The sequence below is a fragment of the Ruditapes philippinarum genome, unplaced genomic scaffold (assembly GCF_026571515.1).
Source record: "Ruditapes philippinarum isolate M1 unplaced genomic scaffold, ASM2657151v2 ctg2657_1_1_1_1, whole genome shotgun sequence".
NCBI lineage: Eukaryota > Metazoa > Mollusca > Bivalvia > Venerida > Veneridae > Ruditapes > Ruditapes philippinarum.
In genome coordinates this window covers 82,146-99,837 of record NW_026853342.1, presented here as the reverse complement: position 1 = coordinate 99,837, position 17,692 = coordinate 82,146, and the positions used below count along the sequence as shown (strand labels likewise).

At 30.8% G+C, this 17,692-nt stretch overlaps 3 protein-coding genes and 1 long non-coding RNA gene across 7 annotated transcripts in view; 2 read left to right on the top strand and 2 right to left on the bottom strand.

The window, feature by feature from the left end:
- Nucleotides 1-1,783: 1,783 nt before the first annotated feature.
- LOC132736557 (uncharacterized) lies at nucleotides 1,784-3,295 on the bottom strand. Its single transcript, XR_009626594.1, has 2 exons — nucleotides 3,033-3,295; nucleotides 1,784-2,157 (listed from the first exon to the last, which is right to left on the bottom strand). It is a non-coding gene; the product is annotated as an uncharacterized LOC132736557 (long non-coding RNA).
- Nucleotides 3,296-3,942: 647 nt separating this feature from the next.
- LOC132736544 (uncharacterized) lies at nucleotides 3,943-11,345 on the top strand. The gene is made up of 6 exons (XM_060723687.1): nucleotides 3,943-4,172; nucleotides 4,292-4,422; nucleotides 5,189-5,239; nucleotides 6,347-6,471; nucleotides 10,073-10,141; nucleotides 10,408-11,345. The coding sequence occupies exons 1-6, from the start codon at nucleotides 3,943-3,945 to the stop codon at nucleotides 10,585-10,587; spliced, it is 786 nt and encodes a 261-aa protein (XP_060579670.1). The 3' UTR covers nucleotides 10,588-11,345.
- Nucleotides 11,346-13,111: 1,766 nt separating this feature from the next.
- The window catches only part of LOC132736556 (uncharacterized), a 65,972-nt gene continuing 61,391 nt past the window's right edge, over nucleotides 13,112-17,692 (bottom strand). The window contains exon 3 of the mRNA XM_060723708.1: nucleotides 13,112-13,423. Within this exon, the coding sequence (XP_060579691.1) occupies nucleotides 13,325-13,423 (99 nt within the window). The 3' untranslated portion in view covers nucleotides 13,112-13,324. The remainder of the gene's footprint in view (nucleotides 13,424-17,692) is intronic.
- LOC132736552 (uncharacterized) overlaps nucleotides 14,312-17,692 on the top strand; it is a 52,241-nt gene continuing 48,860 nt past the window's right edge. Inside the window, exon 1 of one of the 4 annotated variants that reach the window (XM_060723701.1) lies at nucleotides 14,312-14,994. In XM_060723701.1, the coding sequence (XP_060579684.1) occupies nucleotides 14,523-14,994 (472 nt within the window). In that variant the 5' untranslated portion in view covers nucleotides 14,312-14,522. The remainder of the gene's footprint in view (nucleotides 14,995-17,692) is intronic. The other 3 variants (XM_060723700.1, XM_060723702.1, XM_060723697.1) reach the window with 3 other exon arrangements.

The following is a 17,692-nucleotide window of genomic DNA, read 5'->3' as shown; positions in this document are numbered from 1 at the left end:
TTTGCTTCGTATAATTATTAGAAGGAGTCTAAGAAGTCGTTTTCCTTGCAGTACGTGTCTTTTCACCTTCTTTCTTGGTTTCAACATAGCCAGGAGGATGGCACACCTTTTCAACATTTCTACGTCTAGAAATTGAAAGCACGGATTTTTTCTACGGGCAACATGCTTTTCTTTACGTGGCTGATGAGCAGGAATAAAAGGTGAAGCATCAGATACTTGAAAATGGGTAACAGGTGATATATGTCCCGTATTAACCTGAGCATGCGATGGAGTGATAGTTTTATCATGGGCATGTAATTCTGCAATGTCGTCACTGAAAAAACTGCTTGAAGAGAACATGTCCGACAACATTTTCTGTAAATCTTCGATAGTTTCAACATCTTAAATTTACATTTAACGCTGATTGCAAACCGTTATTGAACATTACTTTCTGAATATATATTTCCTAAATGACGAGAAAACTTTGATATTTTTTATACAGATCTGTTTGAATGACTCCTTTTCCTTTAACGAGTAGATCTATTGTTAATGATGTATTTCATTACAGTTGTACTGATATTTCATATTCACGCTAACTACTTCATCTTATGCAATAAATTTAATATGAATTGACAAATTTATGCGCAGCATATCTGTTTAACTTAACCCTCACAAAGTCCGTAATCTACGACGTCTCCATTGCATACTAAAACTTCACGTGACGAGGTCTTCTTCATGTTATTCTTGTCTTTAATCCATGTTATCTGGAACAGAAAATGACATATATTTTGGTGATTTTTTATAATCATAAGCATAAAGCTTCACAGCAAGTTGATTATCTATAAAATTAATATGCCTTTAGAACAGTCGAATAAGCGCGGGCAATGCAGCAGTCAGTTTTACCATGAACAACCCATCCCGGTGAAAGGCAGTGTATAGCGGGAAGGATAAGGGTGAGCAGTGTTTTCATCTGTTCCCGCACTGACAGGGTTAGTTATGTAATGACATCAAAGTAGTAGAAGATATGTCTCAATTGCAGTGTTTTAAGTGGATATTTTCATCTAACTATCTCCGAAATTTGAATTTGTGTACTTACTAGTACTAAATCATGTGAACATATTTATTGTTATTTTCTTCTTCCCAAAGAAGTAAAGGTTCCAACGGCTTTGATAGTAAAAGAAAATACAATGTGAACATTTCGTCTGTACAAGTAGCTTATTGAGCTATGTAACCAGCATATCTATTACATAACAAAGCATAACATACATAATATTATCATCACTGTCTTAAGCTCATAACAGGCCAATTATGCCTCAGAAATACTATCATTTTTATTTCTCAAAACCTTTCTTTTTTTTATTTCTTGTTACAGTTTCGAAAAAAATAACCATTTGCCATAATTTATAGACGAATAATCTTTGCTTCTTTTCTCTCTAAGTAATTGTATAGTCATAGTGAATAAGTATTTTTCTATAAGTCATAGTGAATTAGTATTTTGCTATATTTACGACACATTACTGCACATTCAACGTTAGTGTCTTCAGCTGTTAAACATTTAACATATTTAAAATGTAAAAATAATTTACAAAAATAACACAGTCAAAAACTTAAAACTAACACAGACACCCATTATTAGAAAACATAATTATTGAAGCATTATTTAACCCATGTTTGACATTTCTAAAGAAGTTAATAAAGTTCTATGTTTTGCATAGCATTACTGTTTAAGTTTTATAGAATAAAAGGATATGGAAAAAAATGATAAATTTTGTAAATTGAAATATAAAGAACAAATACAATCAGGTGGTTTTCATATTATTTTAATCATATCTGAAATGAGTTAACACAAAAAAGTGTTCACTCCGCTATTATAAACACATAAATTATAAAAGAGAACATAGCCGTGATTTTAATAGGTTTAAACATGCATTTTCTAATACCCATTTAATTTATCAGAAAATTACAAGTAGAATTTCATTCAATTCAGGCACTTTGGGATCTTTTTTTATCAAGATACAAACAAAATATGTTGCAAATTAGTGACAGTCCAATATACAAAAAAATGTAGCTTTATACCCTTTACGGTAAACTATTATAATTAGGTGTATCATCATCTGTATTGATATTTAGCAGTCTTTCACGTTCTCCAGATTGTGTTTTACAGCAGACAACGGTTTTCTGTAAGACAAATACATGTTCATTTACTAGACAACAGACGATAGTTAAAACGGTGACCAATATAGCATTTATATACATTTTATAGGTATTGGAAATTAACTTAAAACAATGTGTTTTTTTCTGGTGAGATAATACTTTGTTTTCTTTATGAAATTACAAAGATATCAAATTGTAAAGTTAGTAAAACGGTACAGTTGTAAATAGTCAACGACGAATGTGTGTCCATCTACTGTGTTTTTATCATTTCAAAGCAAAAGAAAAAATATAAATAACCACTAATCATTATTATTAATAACAAGCTTAAATTCTCTTTTATCACTGGAACAAAAAAATAGCAGCAAGATTTCCTATGGTAACATAAAAACACACACACAAATCACACACAAAACAGCGAGATACAATAATATCGTATCTGAATTTGCATGTATGAAAGCTTTGCTCTTTTTGCATCAATATATACTACCGCACGCAATAGTTTTTAACATGCATAAATAAGTTAATAGAAAGGAAGTTATGCAAGTGTTACGCTTGTTTTCATAACCGTATACATTTGTATATTGTGAAGTAAAATGATACACGCTTGTAAATTTGCTAAATAATAATATGCTTAAACTAAATAGGTTAGTGTTTAGATTTGTTGATTTAATATTTGTAGCATACAATCTTTTAATGATTTTCGGTCTAGAGTTATACAAAGAAAGAATTATTACTGAAAAGAAACCATAAAATATCATACCAGTTTTTCCAAAGAATACTTGTTTGTATATTTGCTGAATAAATATGTTTAAACTAAAAATGTTAGTGTCTAGATTTGTTGTCGTTTTTTGGTGTAGTGTAAACGAAGAAATGATATTTAAATATTTAAAATGTCATACCAGTTTTTCCAAAGAATACTTGTTCGTTGATAGAAACATCTTTACGAACACAATGTAAACCCCATTCAAGATAGCAATCAAACCTACTAGAACATAAAACGTATTTTTATTGTAACACGGACTTTCATCAATGTCTGCTAATGTATAATGGTAACCTTGGTAGCCATCAAAGTCATCATCATTCATCGTAAAATAAATATAGCCAACGGGACAACGCTGCTTTGCATCGTCTATTTGACAGAACCGGTTAATTACATTCAGTAATATTTTACAATCTGACCCTTTAAAAAACCTGTCCAAAGTTTTACAAGACTTTACGTCCCGTTTCCGAATGTAGAGGAATTTTTAATTTTTTTTTTATCCACATAATACCGAAAAAAAAAAAAAATTTAAAAATTTCCCTTGCATTTTAAAAAATTCTTAAACACGAGTAATTGTCAATATTAAACCGAATGCATTTACTTTTTGTCATAAATTACCATATAACTTGTATAAGAGAATAATTTGTTAAAATTAACTATATCAAGCGTAAGCTTTTAAAATGTATTATTATTTACAAAGATAACAATATCAAACATAATTTCGATTATGAATATACTTACATGTACTTGAATTATCGCAAATGAATAAATAATGCACAGAGAGTAATATTTGTTTTCCATTTTCAATATAAGAAGAATCCAAAAGTACGAGGTGGGTTTTCCTACTTTCGTTTTTTATATGCGCATTACATTTGTCTGAAAAGCAAGTGTTATTTATAGGTGAATTTCAATCGTGTTAATCATTGAAACTCGCGTATATATTGATTAATGTTTAGATAAGTATGTTGGACACATTCATTTGAATGACGCTTTATAAATACGATTTTTATGTGATTTGAATGATAAACTCACAATGGAATAAGAGAAAAATGGCGGATTCAAATAACGAACTGAATCGGAATTTAAGACATCAATGCCTGAAATTACCAACAGGAAAAAAGTATTATTTCTATATCGTAGCTGCCGAGGACGATCGTGAACAGGTTGAAGAAATAGTCATTATACTGAAAGAACGTTTCCACTTGAAATGTTTGTATGATGTAGTTGATTGTTATCCTGGTGTGGACAAGTTTAATTTCATGAAAGCGGGAATGAAAGAGTCAGTAAAAGTTGTATTATTCCTGTCACAGCGCTATACAAACGACGAATGGTGCAGTTATCAACAAAAGATTGCTTTAGCCGCATCATTCGATGAGAAAATTCCATGTATAGTTCCAGTTATAAAATTATTCTTGAAGATGTTGGAGAAGAAACATTCTCTCTTCTTTCATTTCTAAAGTTTGTTAATGCAAGATGTGTCGATGCAGCTGGGGTAGCCAGTAAAATAGCAGAATCCGTAGAGAGTTTGGGTAAGTATTCATTAAATATACATTGTTAAATATAAACAGTTCCTTATTTGAATCATAGTTTGGGAACCTTTCTGTTGAAAATGTGTCAGAGTTAAATCGTATACATATACATGCACAGTGCGGTAACTGGAGTGCAGGTATCAGTTACCCGCGATCCAGATAATGCCAGTTGATTGGTTCATTTTTGCTGGGGTTTACTTATTGTGACGGCAGAGAAAGGGAAAGGGACAGAAATATCAAATTCAAATGCTCGTTCATTGGTTCATTATTCTGGGGTTTCGTATTATGACAACAGGGAACGTGCTGCATGTTTGACTATGATACAAAAGAGAAAGAACACCAAAACACTCGGAAATCTGATTTATACTCGGGGGCTACGCCCCCTCGTACAAATCAGATAACCTCGTGTTTCGGAGCTCTTTCTATTACTTAATAGAGGTAAGCAATAATAAGGTGGTAGTTTAACAATCTGAATTTGTTATAAATTGATCATCAATTTTTATATTTTATCTTAAATGCCTTTAACATTGTTACAACAAATGACTAATTAATGACCATCTGAAAATAAAGGTTCTATGATCACAAAAATGATCACTATAAAATACATCTGCTGAAGTTTTAAAATTCGAATATGCAGCACTTTTGATTGAAACGCTGAATTTTGCTTTGATTAATTGGTTGAAGAGGCGTAGGGGCGTTGACTACGCCTGTTTTCAATTGATATGTTATCTTGTTTATAACGCATGTGGTTTTATTTAATTTGCAGATTTGAGTAAGAGCATGTTTCCACTAGAATTCGCGAACGTTATAGCCAGATGTAAGTTTGAATATTGATTTCTTATATAAATAAATACATGTACTTATTGAAATATAAACACATGATACTGTTTATTTAATTGGTATATCCATACCAAAGTCCTTTTCAATATTTTTCGCTTTTATTTTACGACCTGGATCATCGTGTAATAATAGCCATAAGCAACTGATACTTGTATACTTGGATGAGCTTTATAAATAATCAGCAACTTCAGTTTCAAAACTTTTTCTTCTATGTCATTAATTCATTTTATATTTTTAGTAATGAGAAATATCATTTGATAATGATAGTTAACAAATGAAACAAAATAGTATGAAAAGTTAAACAAGGGATAGCTCCGTCAACTGAACATGACTCTTGACTAAAATAAGACCAGTAAGTCACCCATCTGGACACCGGACACAATAATTGTTTAAAAAGGCATTTCAGATCTAACAAATTGCACGGATGTTCTGATTCCGTAATTTGTTTCTTGTATTCAAAATATGCATTGTAATATAAATAAAACATATATTTTTTATCACTTGAATAATGGTAAATCACAATTAGTTTGTGTAACAGGGAATTTCATTGACTAACTAAAATGTCAGTAAAGAACTAATTCGTTCTCGTGTCACTAGACAGGTAGTTCATAATTTCTTATTTGTTCTTGATTAATATTAGAAAATTTTTATTACTGTTTTCCGATTTTTAACTGTATGTGATACCATTCTAAAATTTTATACAAAAATTAAATGTACAACAAAACAAAAAACTTGTCAGCAATATATTTTCTTTCGATTTACAAAATGTAAGGAAGCTGAAAAGAGAATTACAAAAACTGAATTGTACAATATATATACTAGTATATCAAACGATGACAAATTTTATACATTACATGTATACTTACAAGGTTGAACTATTCGTCATCTCCCAGCTAAGCCAATTAAATTTTGTCCGACCCGTGTTTGGTCCCTGTCTATCTGTGCTCTACAAGGTACACCTCACGGCAGTAATATGGTTCTATGTGGCTTTTTGGTGTCGTAACTAATATGACCCAACTCACGTTGGTATCTAAACTTTTTTCATATAATAGTATTTTTATTATTTCTATATCTAATGTTTAAGTTGAAAATGGGTACAGTGTTGAAATTCCTGTCGAGAAAGACATACTTCGATTTAACAGACCTGCAAAGCGTAAGTTTCACGTGAACAGAGACTTACTTACAGAGCTAACAAATAGTCAAATGAAGGTAAGAAAAAAAAATTCACATTTCTTTCTTTGAACATTTATAACATATATAGTTTTTTCATGTTTCTATCATTAATAATACTTTGAACAGCACACAGCATGTCTTAAAAAGGAGATCCCTTGAAAGCAATTAAAAATAAAACAAATAGTTGACAATTTTAGACTCTCGGTTTTATTTAGTATGTGTATTACTAAAAAAGAAAGAGCAATAGTTTTAATATCCCATAGCACTGCATTAACATTACATCAGACAATTCAATGGTAAGATCTGTTTCAAAAGAAAAGCACTTCTTCAAAGAAATTGAGTCATGGTTAAATAAAGAGCATATTGTTTACTGTCATAACTGTAGATATTTGGAAGAAAGTTTCATGCTGACCTATTATGAAATTCATTAACAAGATTCCTGAATCTCTTTGAGGACATATCTAAGTATTTAAAAATTCACTTTTCCCCTCTCTCACATTTCCAAGCAAAATGCAAATAAGAGGCAGACAGTTTGCAAATCGTTGTGACTTAAATACATTGTACTTTTTTCATTTGGACTTCCTGCGAAAAAGGATTGAATAGTAGTATGATGCTGCACTTTCAATGATCGATTTTTAACACACACACACACACACACACACACACACACACGCGCGCGCACGCACGCACGCGCGCGCACACGAATCTGATATTTTCAACTTTGTTGACCAATTGTTGTTTAAGATAATATACTTTGACATGTGCGTTTTCATTGTTACAAAATGTATACAAATATCATGTCCGGAATTTAAACCATTGCACTATACACACGTATATCTAATTATAGGTTTCTGAAGAGCTTTTTGCGCGATGTTGTACATTAGTAAATAGTGAATCCTGTGAATGAAGACCTACGACTTCTTGAAGAAAAGAAATATAGCTTGCTGGGGAAGTGTTTTACTTATACCATTGCTTTTATTATTGGCCAACACTGGTTTCGTTAATTGTACTAGTAGCCACTTCAACTAGAGCCCCGGCCCAGATATCGTTATTATTTCGTATTTATATGATGAAAAAGGGGCGGGCTGTTTTTATTTCCATTCAAAAATTTGTGGTTTACTGGTTTTTGGTTTTCCCCAGATATTACCCCCCGAGAAAAGTTAAATAAAACATTTTTTCAGTTTGGGTTAAAAAGGAAATTTTATACAAAAAACTCTTTGTTTACGTTTTTACCTCAGTTTTTCCAATTGTTTTTTAACTTAAATTTTTTATGACGAACCCATAGTTCTGTTTTGTGATGGAATTTAAAAAATGTTGTCAATTTTTTACTTAATTTTAAAAATTTTAATCTGCCCAATATCGTTTTTGCATTGGGGCATCTGAGGTTTGACCATGAAAAAAAAAAATTTAAGAAGTATTTAAATTTCCAACCTGAACCCTGACATTATAAAAATTTTTCAAATTAATTATGAGGATCACTTTTTATTTACTTGATATTGAATTCAGTTCAGTGTTGTCTTTATGATTGGTATATCCTAATTATTTCATTTTATAAGACTTATTATAGTTGTGTAAATTGAATCTCAAATGCAAAATTCACAAAGACATTGTTAATAGAAATGATTGTTTTGCACTGCTTTCCATATATATTCATAAATGCATCTAATAAGTCAAAATGAATCTTATTATCTTTGAAAATTGTTATGTAATATACCATTTTAACAGTTCGACATAGACCTCCAGATGAAAATATGCAGCCAGTTTTTAAGAAGATGCATCAGTAATGACGTCATCATTGTTTTCTCGGGACGAAAGAATCGCGAACCGAGCGTATCCTTAAAAATCATATTTTGAAATCTGATCTTAGATTGTTTAGATTTAAACAATATTTCTTTTTAAAGAACAACCGATTTTTATAATGAGATGTCCTTGCATGACGGAAATGTATTTCGTTTTCATACTCTATCATTAACAAGTCATGAACAGATATTTGTAGAAATTCACAATTGTAACTCATTTATACTCGCAAAAAATAAAACCTTCATTTTAGATGTAACTCCAAACACTATTTATCTGTTAAACTTTCATTCCAGCTGTACAAACGTACAACCATCATGTGTCTATGTCCACCAATATGAATACGTTTAAAAATTCGGTGCGAAATCATATTCCTGTAAAATATAAGTGTACAATGTATAAAGATATTAAGTACAGCCACACTGTATGCTTTAAATATTCCTAGTATTATTTCTGAAGGATTTTTGTGTCAGTAAGCAATGTTTGTTATCTGGAATGTAAAGAATATTACCCTTTTATAATCTTTTGTGTTTATTTTTCAAAAGTTTATTTCATAAATTTCTTGAAGCAAGTGAAATTGGATGACAATCTCAATAATAGGTTTAAACAGTATTTATGTTGCTGTAACAGACCTGTACGTTACAGTTTACATATGTCATGTATGTGATGATGTATATAAAAAAATGATTGTAATGATTTGCTGAATGCTGTGAAAACAACTCTTTACAGATCAATGCTTATATAAGTTCATATTTTATGTTTGAATGACTGATGGACTCATTTGCTCGTTTTGAGCTTTTTATTTTCCAAAATACAACGTCTCATTCTAATTTTGATTACGGCTGATGATGATTCGGCTTTTTTAGTTTCTGAAAATGACACGGACACCATAACTTACTGGAAATGTCATATATAATGTTCTTATAACAATGATAACTTTATATTTGCTTAAGAGGAAAGGGTACATTGAAATGTAATACTATTAAGTGTAAGATACAATGTTTTCTTTGTGTGTGTCGGCTTGAAAAAGCAAAACGGTAAGACAATGCAAGGGTACCCAGAAATAGGAAAACCTGTACGTATACCGCATTATTTTGCTGTGTTTGGTTTTCTCTCTATTTTATCATTGACAATACTTAACCTGGTTAACTAGCTTCAAGTGGTCAGATACAATTTTAGCAAATGTCAGGTGAGTGTTGACTGTATATTTATATCTTTAATTCTTATATATAAATTGCATTCAGGATTGAGTAAAAATCTTGGAGCTTATATGAAACTCTCTCATGGGTCATGTTTTTACAATTTGAATAATTATTCTGGAAAAACGAAGTGCGCCAATGATCTGAAATTTTGCACAAAGATTAGTGATCTTAACCGAATCAAATGGTACATTTATCTGGAAAAAATATTTTCAGTCCCATCATGTCCAAAAACCTCAGTGGAGTCCCTTTAACTTAGATCCTAGACAGCTTTGTATAACGTGTGCAAATACGAAACTCTGTCAAATGGAAAAAAACACACACACAAAAGCAATCGGCGAAAATGTGTCATCTAAAACAATAATGAAAATAATATTTTGTTCGAGTAATATCAAGGACGAAGTTCTAGCTTAGAGACTGGTTTATGGTGAGACTAAAGAAAAGTACATAATTCCGTCCAAACACACATGTGCCTATTTAGTGTCTCTATTTTATTCTTAATTAGACGCTGATTAAGCCAAATAAATGTTTTAAATCATTTTTTAAAGTTCTGGACATTTATCTGAGAGTAAACATTTATACCAGAGAGTAAAGGAAAAATATTTGAATGTTTTTTTTATTATCACTTTGCTTTTTTTCAGGACTATTTGGAATACTTTATCCAAGAACGCCGCCAACTTTTACCTGCAGATTTGAACATCAGCCCAAAGGTTTGTATTCTGTCTAGTGTGCGAGAAGATTATCTTTATTTGTAAAACTCCAGTATGACACGTAAAACTTACAACATTATTTGAAGAGGGCGAATTTCTTATGCCAAGGCTAAAATGCTTTCATGATGTTAAGCATGTATTATAATTCAATAAAAGGAAAAAAAAACGTTTCACCCAATATTTTTATTCGATGTTTATTTCTAAAAAAAGTTTAAAAGCATTTAATATACTCTTAAACATTCAATAATTATTTTTCTATTTTTCAGGAATACGCTTTGAATTTGATTGAAATTCATACTGCCGAAATATCAAAAGTCATGACCTTGAATTACGACGACCTGCCTGATGCATCACAGAACCGACATACCCTTAGAAAAGGAAAAGAATGTCTCTGTCAAAGAATAGAACGATGTCTCTCACTTGTCGAAAGAACAAACATCATTTGACACTGCGTCTATAATAATGGTTTCGGCTAGAATTTGTTCGAAAAGACTGGCGTGACAGACAAATATACTTACAAAGACGTCATAACACTAGTGAAATTAAAACATCGCTTTTATTCAAATATAGTTCATATATATGAAATAAAAGGCTAAAAAATAACAGGCACGGTACATCTAAACGTTGTTTACAACGAGTGGTATACAATTACTATAATGGATCAATTCACATCGATGCAGCCCAGTGTTTCCCTGGTAGATGCAAGAATTATCTTTCATTTATCAGTGTTAGATACCGTTGTAAAGTTACCAGAATAGAGCATATGTAGAATATTTTAACTTCTGAAGTTCAGACACCAGGAACAAGTTTACATTAAGCATGCATTTTTTAAGAATCTAAACAACAAAAGTTGCAATATCAAACAAAACGCACCCCATGACACTTTTTTCCGTTAAGATACGCGTTTTAACATAACATATTAAGCTTGTCGTATTGAAAGACATCATGTGTTATTCAATTATAATTTATATCATTTATAGAGATCATTTTATAACATTATGTATGCACATTTAGTTGTATATGAAGCATTTGTAAAGGCATGTTGATTCGTTTTAATGTTCAACCGGTACTTTAAAGGCCATATGATGTTTTTTCCCAAACTTTTCTAGTGGTCGAAGACCTCAGGTGCCCCTCTGTGCATGAACTAGGTCGGACAGAAAAATCAACTTATTAAGGCTGTTTCCTTTAATATCCCTTATAACTCTCACTATTATTGATATATACATCTCATCTCAATCATTTCAACCTGTTACTTTCACTTTTGCCATAAAGAGTTCTTTAATGTTTCCTGTTTATCTTTTTATTTTGATCACGTTTTTCCAGATAGTTTCACTTAGAATAGTTTGAAGTAAAGATTTATTCCATTGTTAATTTCTTTTCTCATAAATTTTACGCTAATTAATTCTTTTAGTATTTAAGGTAATATTATTATTATCAAGATAAAAAGCAAGCTTAACAGAGATTATTTATTAATTTATTCAGAGATGAAGGTAAGAAAATTAACTCAAAATGTTATGTTTTAAATACATTAGATGTCAAAATTGTCACTCCAATAATTTCAATATAAAAAAACAGATGTACATGTATTATATACGTATTTCTTTTCATACTTGTACTTACTTTGAAGGGGTTTAAATACATTACAACATGACCGATTTGAAGACCATGAAGCATGGAACTATGGAATACCGACCTGACAGTTCGCAAAACTTAAAGAAATAGAAACATTTGAAAAACGCCAATGTGAGTCAGGGACAACGCCGTTCACAAAATAGCAAAATGATTTTAAAAAGTCGATATTTCGGAGTTAAATTTGGTTATAATATGGCAAAAAATAATACCTTTGTCCATGTACCTTATGAATAACATGTGAGTCGTTCCTAAGAAGCGAATTTTGCCCGTTATTTTTTTACGGGGGGGCCAAAAAGCTCTCAAACAGGGTTCATCTGTCTCCCGCTTAGTGGGTCTGTTTTCCCTTTTAAAATTTTGTCAAGTTTTTTTTCCCGAGATAATTTTTTTTGCTTTAACCAAGAAAGCCATGATTAATGCATGTTCCTTTTCAGAATTACACAAACGTTACCCCCTTTAAAAACCCTGAATCTATATGTTACATTGATTGGACTGAAAGTGTATGTTTTTTGTAAAAATTCGAGATAAAAAACAATTTTTAAAATTTATTTTTTTTTATACTTTCTTTTCTAGCCCTTTTTGAATTCATAAAGCATTGTTATCTTCGGGGCTTTACCCGTTTTAATAACACCATTTTTTTAATATTTGTATATTTAAAAAAAAATCAGAAAATATCCTTGTTACTGCATAAAAAAAGGTAGCCAGTTTAAAGCAAAAAAAAAAAAAAAACAACAACAACATTAATTTACATGTATTTAGACATTTATAGATATCGTAATAGACCGATTCTGCCCCATTATACTTTAATTTTGTATTGCTCAAAAATATTTTTGTGTACATTTATAGTTTTAAAAAAGTTGCTCATCAGCCAAACTACCTAAAGCCATCCTTTTCTCCGTTGATTTTTTGTCAAATTAAGTACAATCATGTCTTTTGCTATTTTGTACCGTAGTCAAAATACTTCTTTGTTCAAATTTGCTAATTTTATGACAAAAAACAAACATTAAGCACCATTTTTCTTTAAGGTAACAAGCAATTCCTAAAATGCTTTAAACCATTATTTAAACGATATAAAGCTCATGTTTGCATTCTAAAAGATGTAAATATCTATTCGTTTTGAGAAAATATAGCGCTTTTAACGGCAACATTTTTACTTCGGCTAGTAAGTGGAATAACCCTCAATTTTTTTTTAATGACATTGTCATTCGACTGTCAGCTGCATATGGTATTTGAGTATTTTTTAAATTGAAAAATATAAAGAACAAATACAATCAGGTGGTTTTCATATTCTTTTAATCATATTTGAAATGAGTTAACACAAAAAAGTTTCACAATGCTATTATAAACACATAAATTATAAAAAAGAACATAATAGAAGATCCCGCTGTGATTTTTTAGATAGGTTTAAACATGGATTTTCTAATACCCATTCAGAAATTTACAAGTAGAATTTCTTTCAATTTAGGCAATTTGGGATCTTTTTTTTATCAAGATATAAACAAAATATGTTGCAAAATGACAGTCTAATATACAAATAATGTAGCTTTATACCCTTTACGGTAAACTATTATAATTAGGTGTATCATCATCTGTATTGATATTAAGCAGTCTTTCACGTTCTCCAGTTTGTGTTTTACAGCAGACGAAGGTTTTCTGTAAGACAAAAACATGTACATTTACTAGACAACAGACGATATTTGAAAGCATTGACCAATATAGCATTTATATACCTTTTATAGGTATTGGAAACTAAATTAAAACAAATATAAATAACCAAATTATCATTATCAATAACCAACTTAATTGCTCTTTTAATCAAGGGAACAAACATAGTAGCGAGATTTCCATGGTAACAAAAAAAGGGGAAAAAAAGCGAGATACAAATCACATTGTATTTGATTTCGCATGTATATGAAAGCTCTGCTCTTTTTTCATAAATATATACTACCGCACGCAATAGTTTTTAACATGCATAAATAAGTTAATAGAAAGGAAGTTAGGCAAGTGTTACGCTTGTTTTCCAATCCGTATACATTTGTATAGTGTGATGTAAAATGATACTCTTTGTAAATTTGCTAAATAATAATATGCTTAAACTAAATAGGTTAGTGTTTAGATTTGTTGATTTAATATTTGTAGCATACAATCTTTTAATGGTTTTCGGTCTAGAGTTATATAAAGAAAGAATTATTACTGAAAAGAAACCATAAAATATCATACCAGTTTTTCCATAGAATACTTGTTTGTAAATTTGCTGAATAAATATGTTTAAACTAAAAAGGTTAGTGTCTAGATTTGTTGCATACAATCGTTTGTGTTTTTTTTGTATAGTATAAACAAAGAAATGATATTAAAATATTCAAAATATCATACCAATCTTTCCATAGAATACTTGTTTGTTGATAGAAACATCGTTAGCTTGGATAATGTATTACGATAACAATATCAAACATAATTTCTATTATGAATATACTTACTTGAATTATCGCAAATGAATGAATAATGCACAGAGAGTAGTATTTGATTTCCATTTTCAATATCAAAAGTACAAGGTGGGTTTTCCAACTTTCGTTTTCATTTATAAACTGAATGACATGCGTTACAGGTAAATAACACTCGATATAATAATTATTGAAACTCGTATATATATTGTTTAATAAAACACGTGCTATAGACATAATCTATTGTTTGAAGCTATATGAAAACGATTTTAGGGAATTGAATAACAAATTCACAGTGAAATTCGAAAACAATGGCAGATTTGAATAACGAAAGGAATCGGAATTTAAGACACAAATGCCTAAAGTTACCAGCAGGAAAGAAGTATTACTTCTATATCATAGCTGCCGAGGACGATCGTGAACAGGTTGAAGAAATTGTCATCGTACTGAAAGAACGTTTCCACTTGAAATGTTTATATGATGTAGTTGATTGTTACCCTGGTGTGGACAAGTTTAATTTCATGAAAGCGGGAATGAAAGAGTCAGTAAAAGTTGTATTATTCATGTCCCAGCGCTATACAAACGACGAATGGTGTAGTTATCAACAAAAGATTGCTTTAGCCGCATCATTCGATGAGAAAATTCCATGTATAGTTCCAGTTATTCTTGAAGATGTTGGAGAAGAAACATTCTCTCTTCTTTCATTTCTAACGTTTGTTAATGCAAGATGTGTCGATGCAGCTGGGGTAGCCAGTAAAATAGCAGAATCCGTAGATAGTTTGGGTAAGTATTTATTAAATATACCTTGTGAATAAAAGATAAGCCTTGTTTTTGTGTTGATTTTATTGAAAAATGATAAGGTTGTATTTTGAAAATCTGTATATGTTATAAATTCCACAGGGGATTCTGTCATTTTTTTCCTTTCCCACTATATATATGATATAGCAAGGGATACAACTCAAAATTGCTCAATTCATGAAAAAGTAAATACAACGCAGTATACAACAGTTTTATTCCTTCTGATTGTTGGACATTGATGAAAGAGTCGATAATTTAAAAAAAAATGACTCACTTTGTTACATGGACAAGATATTTTTAAAAATGACCTTTCATGTTTCATTTTTACACACGTTCGTAAAATTTCGGTTTGTAAAATTACACGTGTAAAACGACATTTTATGCAAACGTATGCTCATATTTAGGAGACGGCCCACTGAATTTTCGACCCATATATCCTATAGTAAATCCATTACATTTAAGGCTAAATTCTGCACAAAGCAAATCCGGTACCGAAACTTCATGACCATTTCTTTAAACAACAATGCAGTCCTAGTAAATTCAGCACAAAAAATAATACATTAGCCCTTGGAGTTTTTCTGCAGCTTTTAATTTCTGTAATCACTATAGATTATTCCAAATAGTAACTGGTGTGTATTCTTGTGCATAGTGCCTGCTGAAACCTTCCACCCAGAAATGAAATCCTGCAAAAATACATCAAAAACAACCTTTAAAGTACTCAGAAATGAAACTTTATGTACACAATTACTAAAGATATACTTAAAATATAACCAGTATCAATTAAGATGACTTGAAATAGGCCATTTCAAAATTTAAAAGAACTACTTTCTAGATTCCGTACCGGGTTGAGACCATAAGAAAGTTTAATCATGTAATCGGTTAAATATCAATTATCCACCACCATCAATGATGCAATCATTAACTTCTGGTACAGATTATTGTAACAATTTATGTTTGTTTTGATAATTTCTATCCTCGGCTTCCATTTTGATGTTGCCCGTATGTTCCAATGCGTAAATCTAACTTCTGTTAGTAACTGTCAATTTCATTGGCTAATGAATAATAATTATCCGGATAATAACGGCATATAGCCGCGACGAATAGCGTTTTTTTCATCAGCCAATGAAAATACTCGGAACATAAGGGGGCAGGGGACATATTCGAATGATAGCCCTGGTCAAATTTTTTAATAACTCAGACATGGTGTTTTGAAGGTACTGATTTCTTCTGTTGTAATTCTTTCTTGTTTGTGAGTTGGAAATGAGAAGTATTTTTGGGTTTTTTACCCGAAACTAAGCATTTTGGTAGCTTTGTATGTCTTTCTGACTCTCCAAATGGAGGTGAAAAAGTTAAAAGTCAAGCTTTGACAGTTGGTGCCAAACAAGTAAGAAATTTCAGATAAATTTTGTGAAAAATCTAAACGTATGACAGACACTTTATTGGTCATTTCTGAAAATGCCATAGCTTGCACTGCGTGTTACTGATATTTTTAAAGGAATCGGGCGGATTCTGGGGTATGCTGCACCTTCATGAAGATTGCCCATATTGGTATATTTTAGGTGTGAATTTGGCTGGGTGGGGGTAAATATAAATTGCTGTCAGTCAGTTTTTGAAGGAGCAATGCATGCAAACTATTATTTTCTTCAATGTATGTCATATATTATTGAATAATGCTGTGCAACTGGTTATCTGCCTGTGAAACAGATTTTGAAATATTTGGAATTGTGTTTCTGGTCACACTGAAATACAAAATTGTTCATTTTAGGTCCCCTGCCCCCTAGATACACCTGCAAAATGGACGACAACTTGACAGCCAATGTAAATATTGAAATGTTAGCTATTTTCTGCAATGTTACAGGTTTTAATGAAGTGTTTGTAGTAGAACTTGGGTAATGACTCGTTCATATATTAACTTCTACAATAACTTTGATGGAATAGAGGATATTTTATACAGTTTACACGTGTGAATGCATTTTACGAACCCGTGCTGGTAGTGCGAGGCCACGACTTGTATCCGTTGTTTATATTAAATATATATAGATTTAATAAAAAATGACAGATTTCCCTGTGATAAATTCATCATTGATTTTATCTTAAATGTTTCTTTTAAAAATGTTAAAACTATTAATGACCATCTAAAAAGAAAGAGTCTGTGATCACTAAAATGATCACTATAAAATACATCTGCTGAAGTTTTGAAATTCACCACTTTTGATTGAAACGCTGAATTCTATGGAAAGGCTTGACTGAATAAACCTAAATGTTGTTATGTCCAAAAAGCAATATATTGAGTCAACCTTTCCTTCTACAATGTGCACTCATGAATATATTATGTGGAACGTAAAATATAGTCAACTAAACAGTATATAATATCAATGTGTCTTTATAATATGATGTGAAGATGTGCATTTTTGAATATATTATGTGGAACCATCCTTTTATAATTTCAAAATAACTATATATTATGTCAATCTGTCCTTATATGAAGCCAGTCTGTCATTATAAGACGTGAAGTTATGAATATATTATGTGGAACCATCTTTATATACAGTCAACAGTATGTGATGTCAATGTTTCCTTACATTATGCCAATCTATAAATATACGATGTACATTTTCAGTATATTATGTGAAACCATTCTTATATAGAGTCAAAATACCAGTATATAATGAGGTATCGTCCT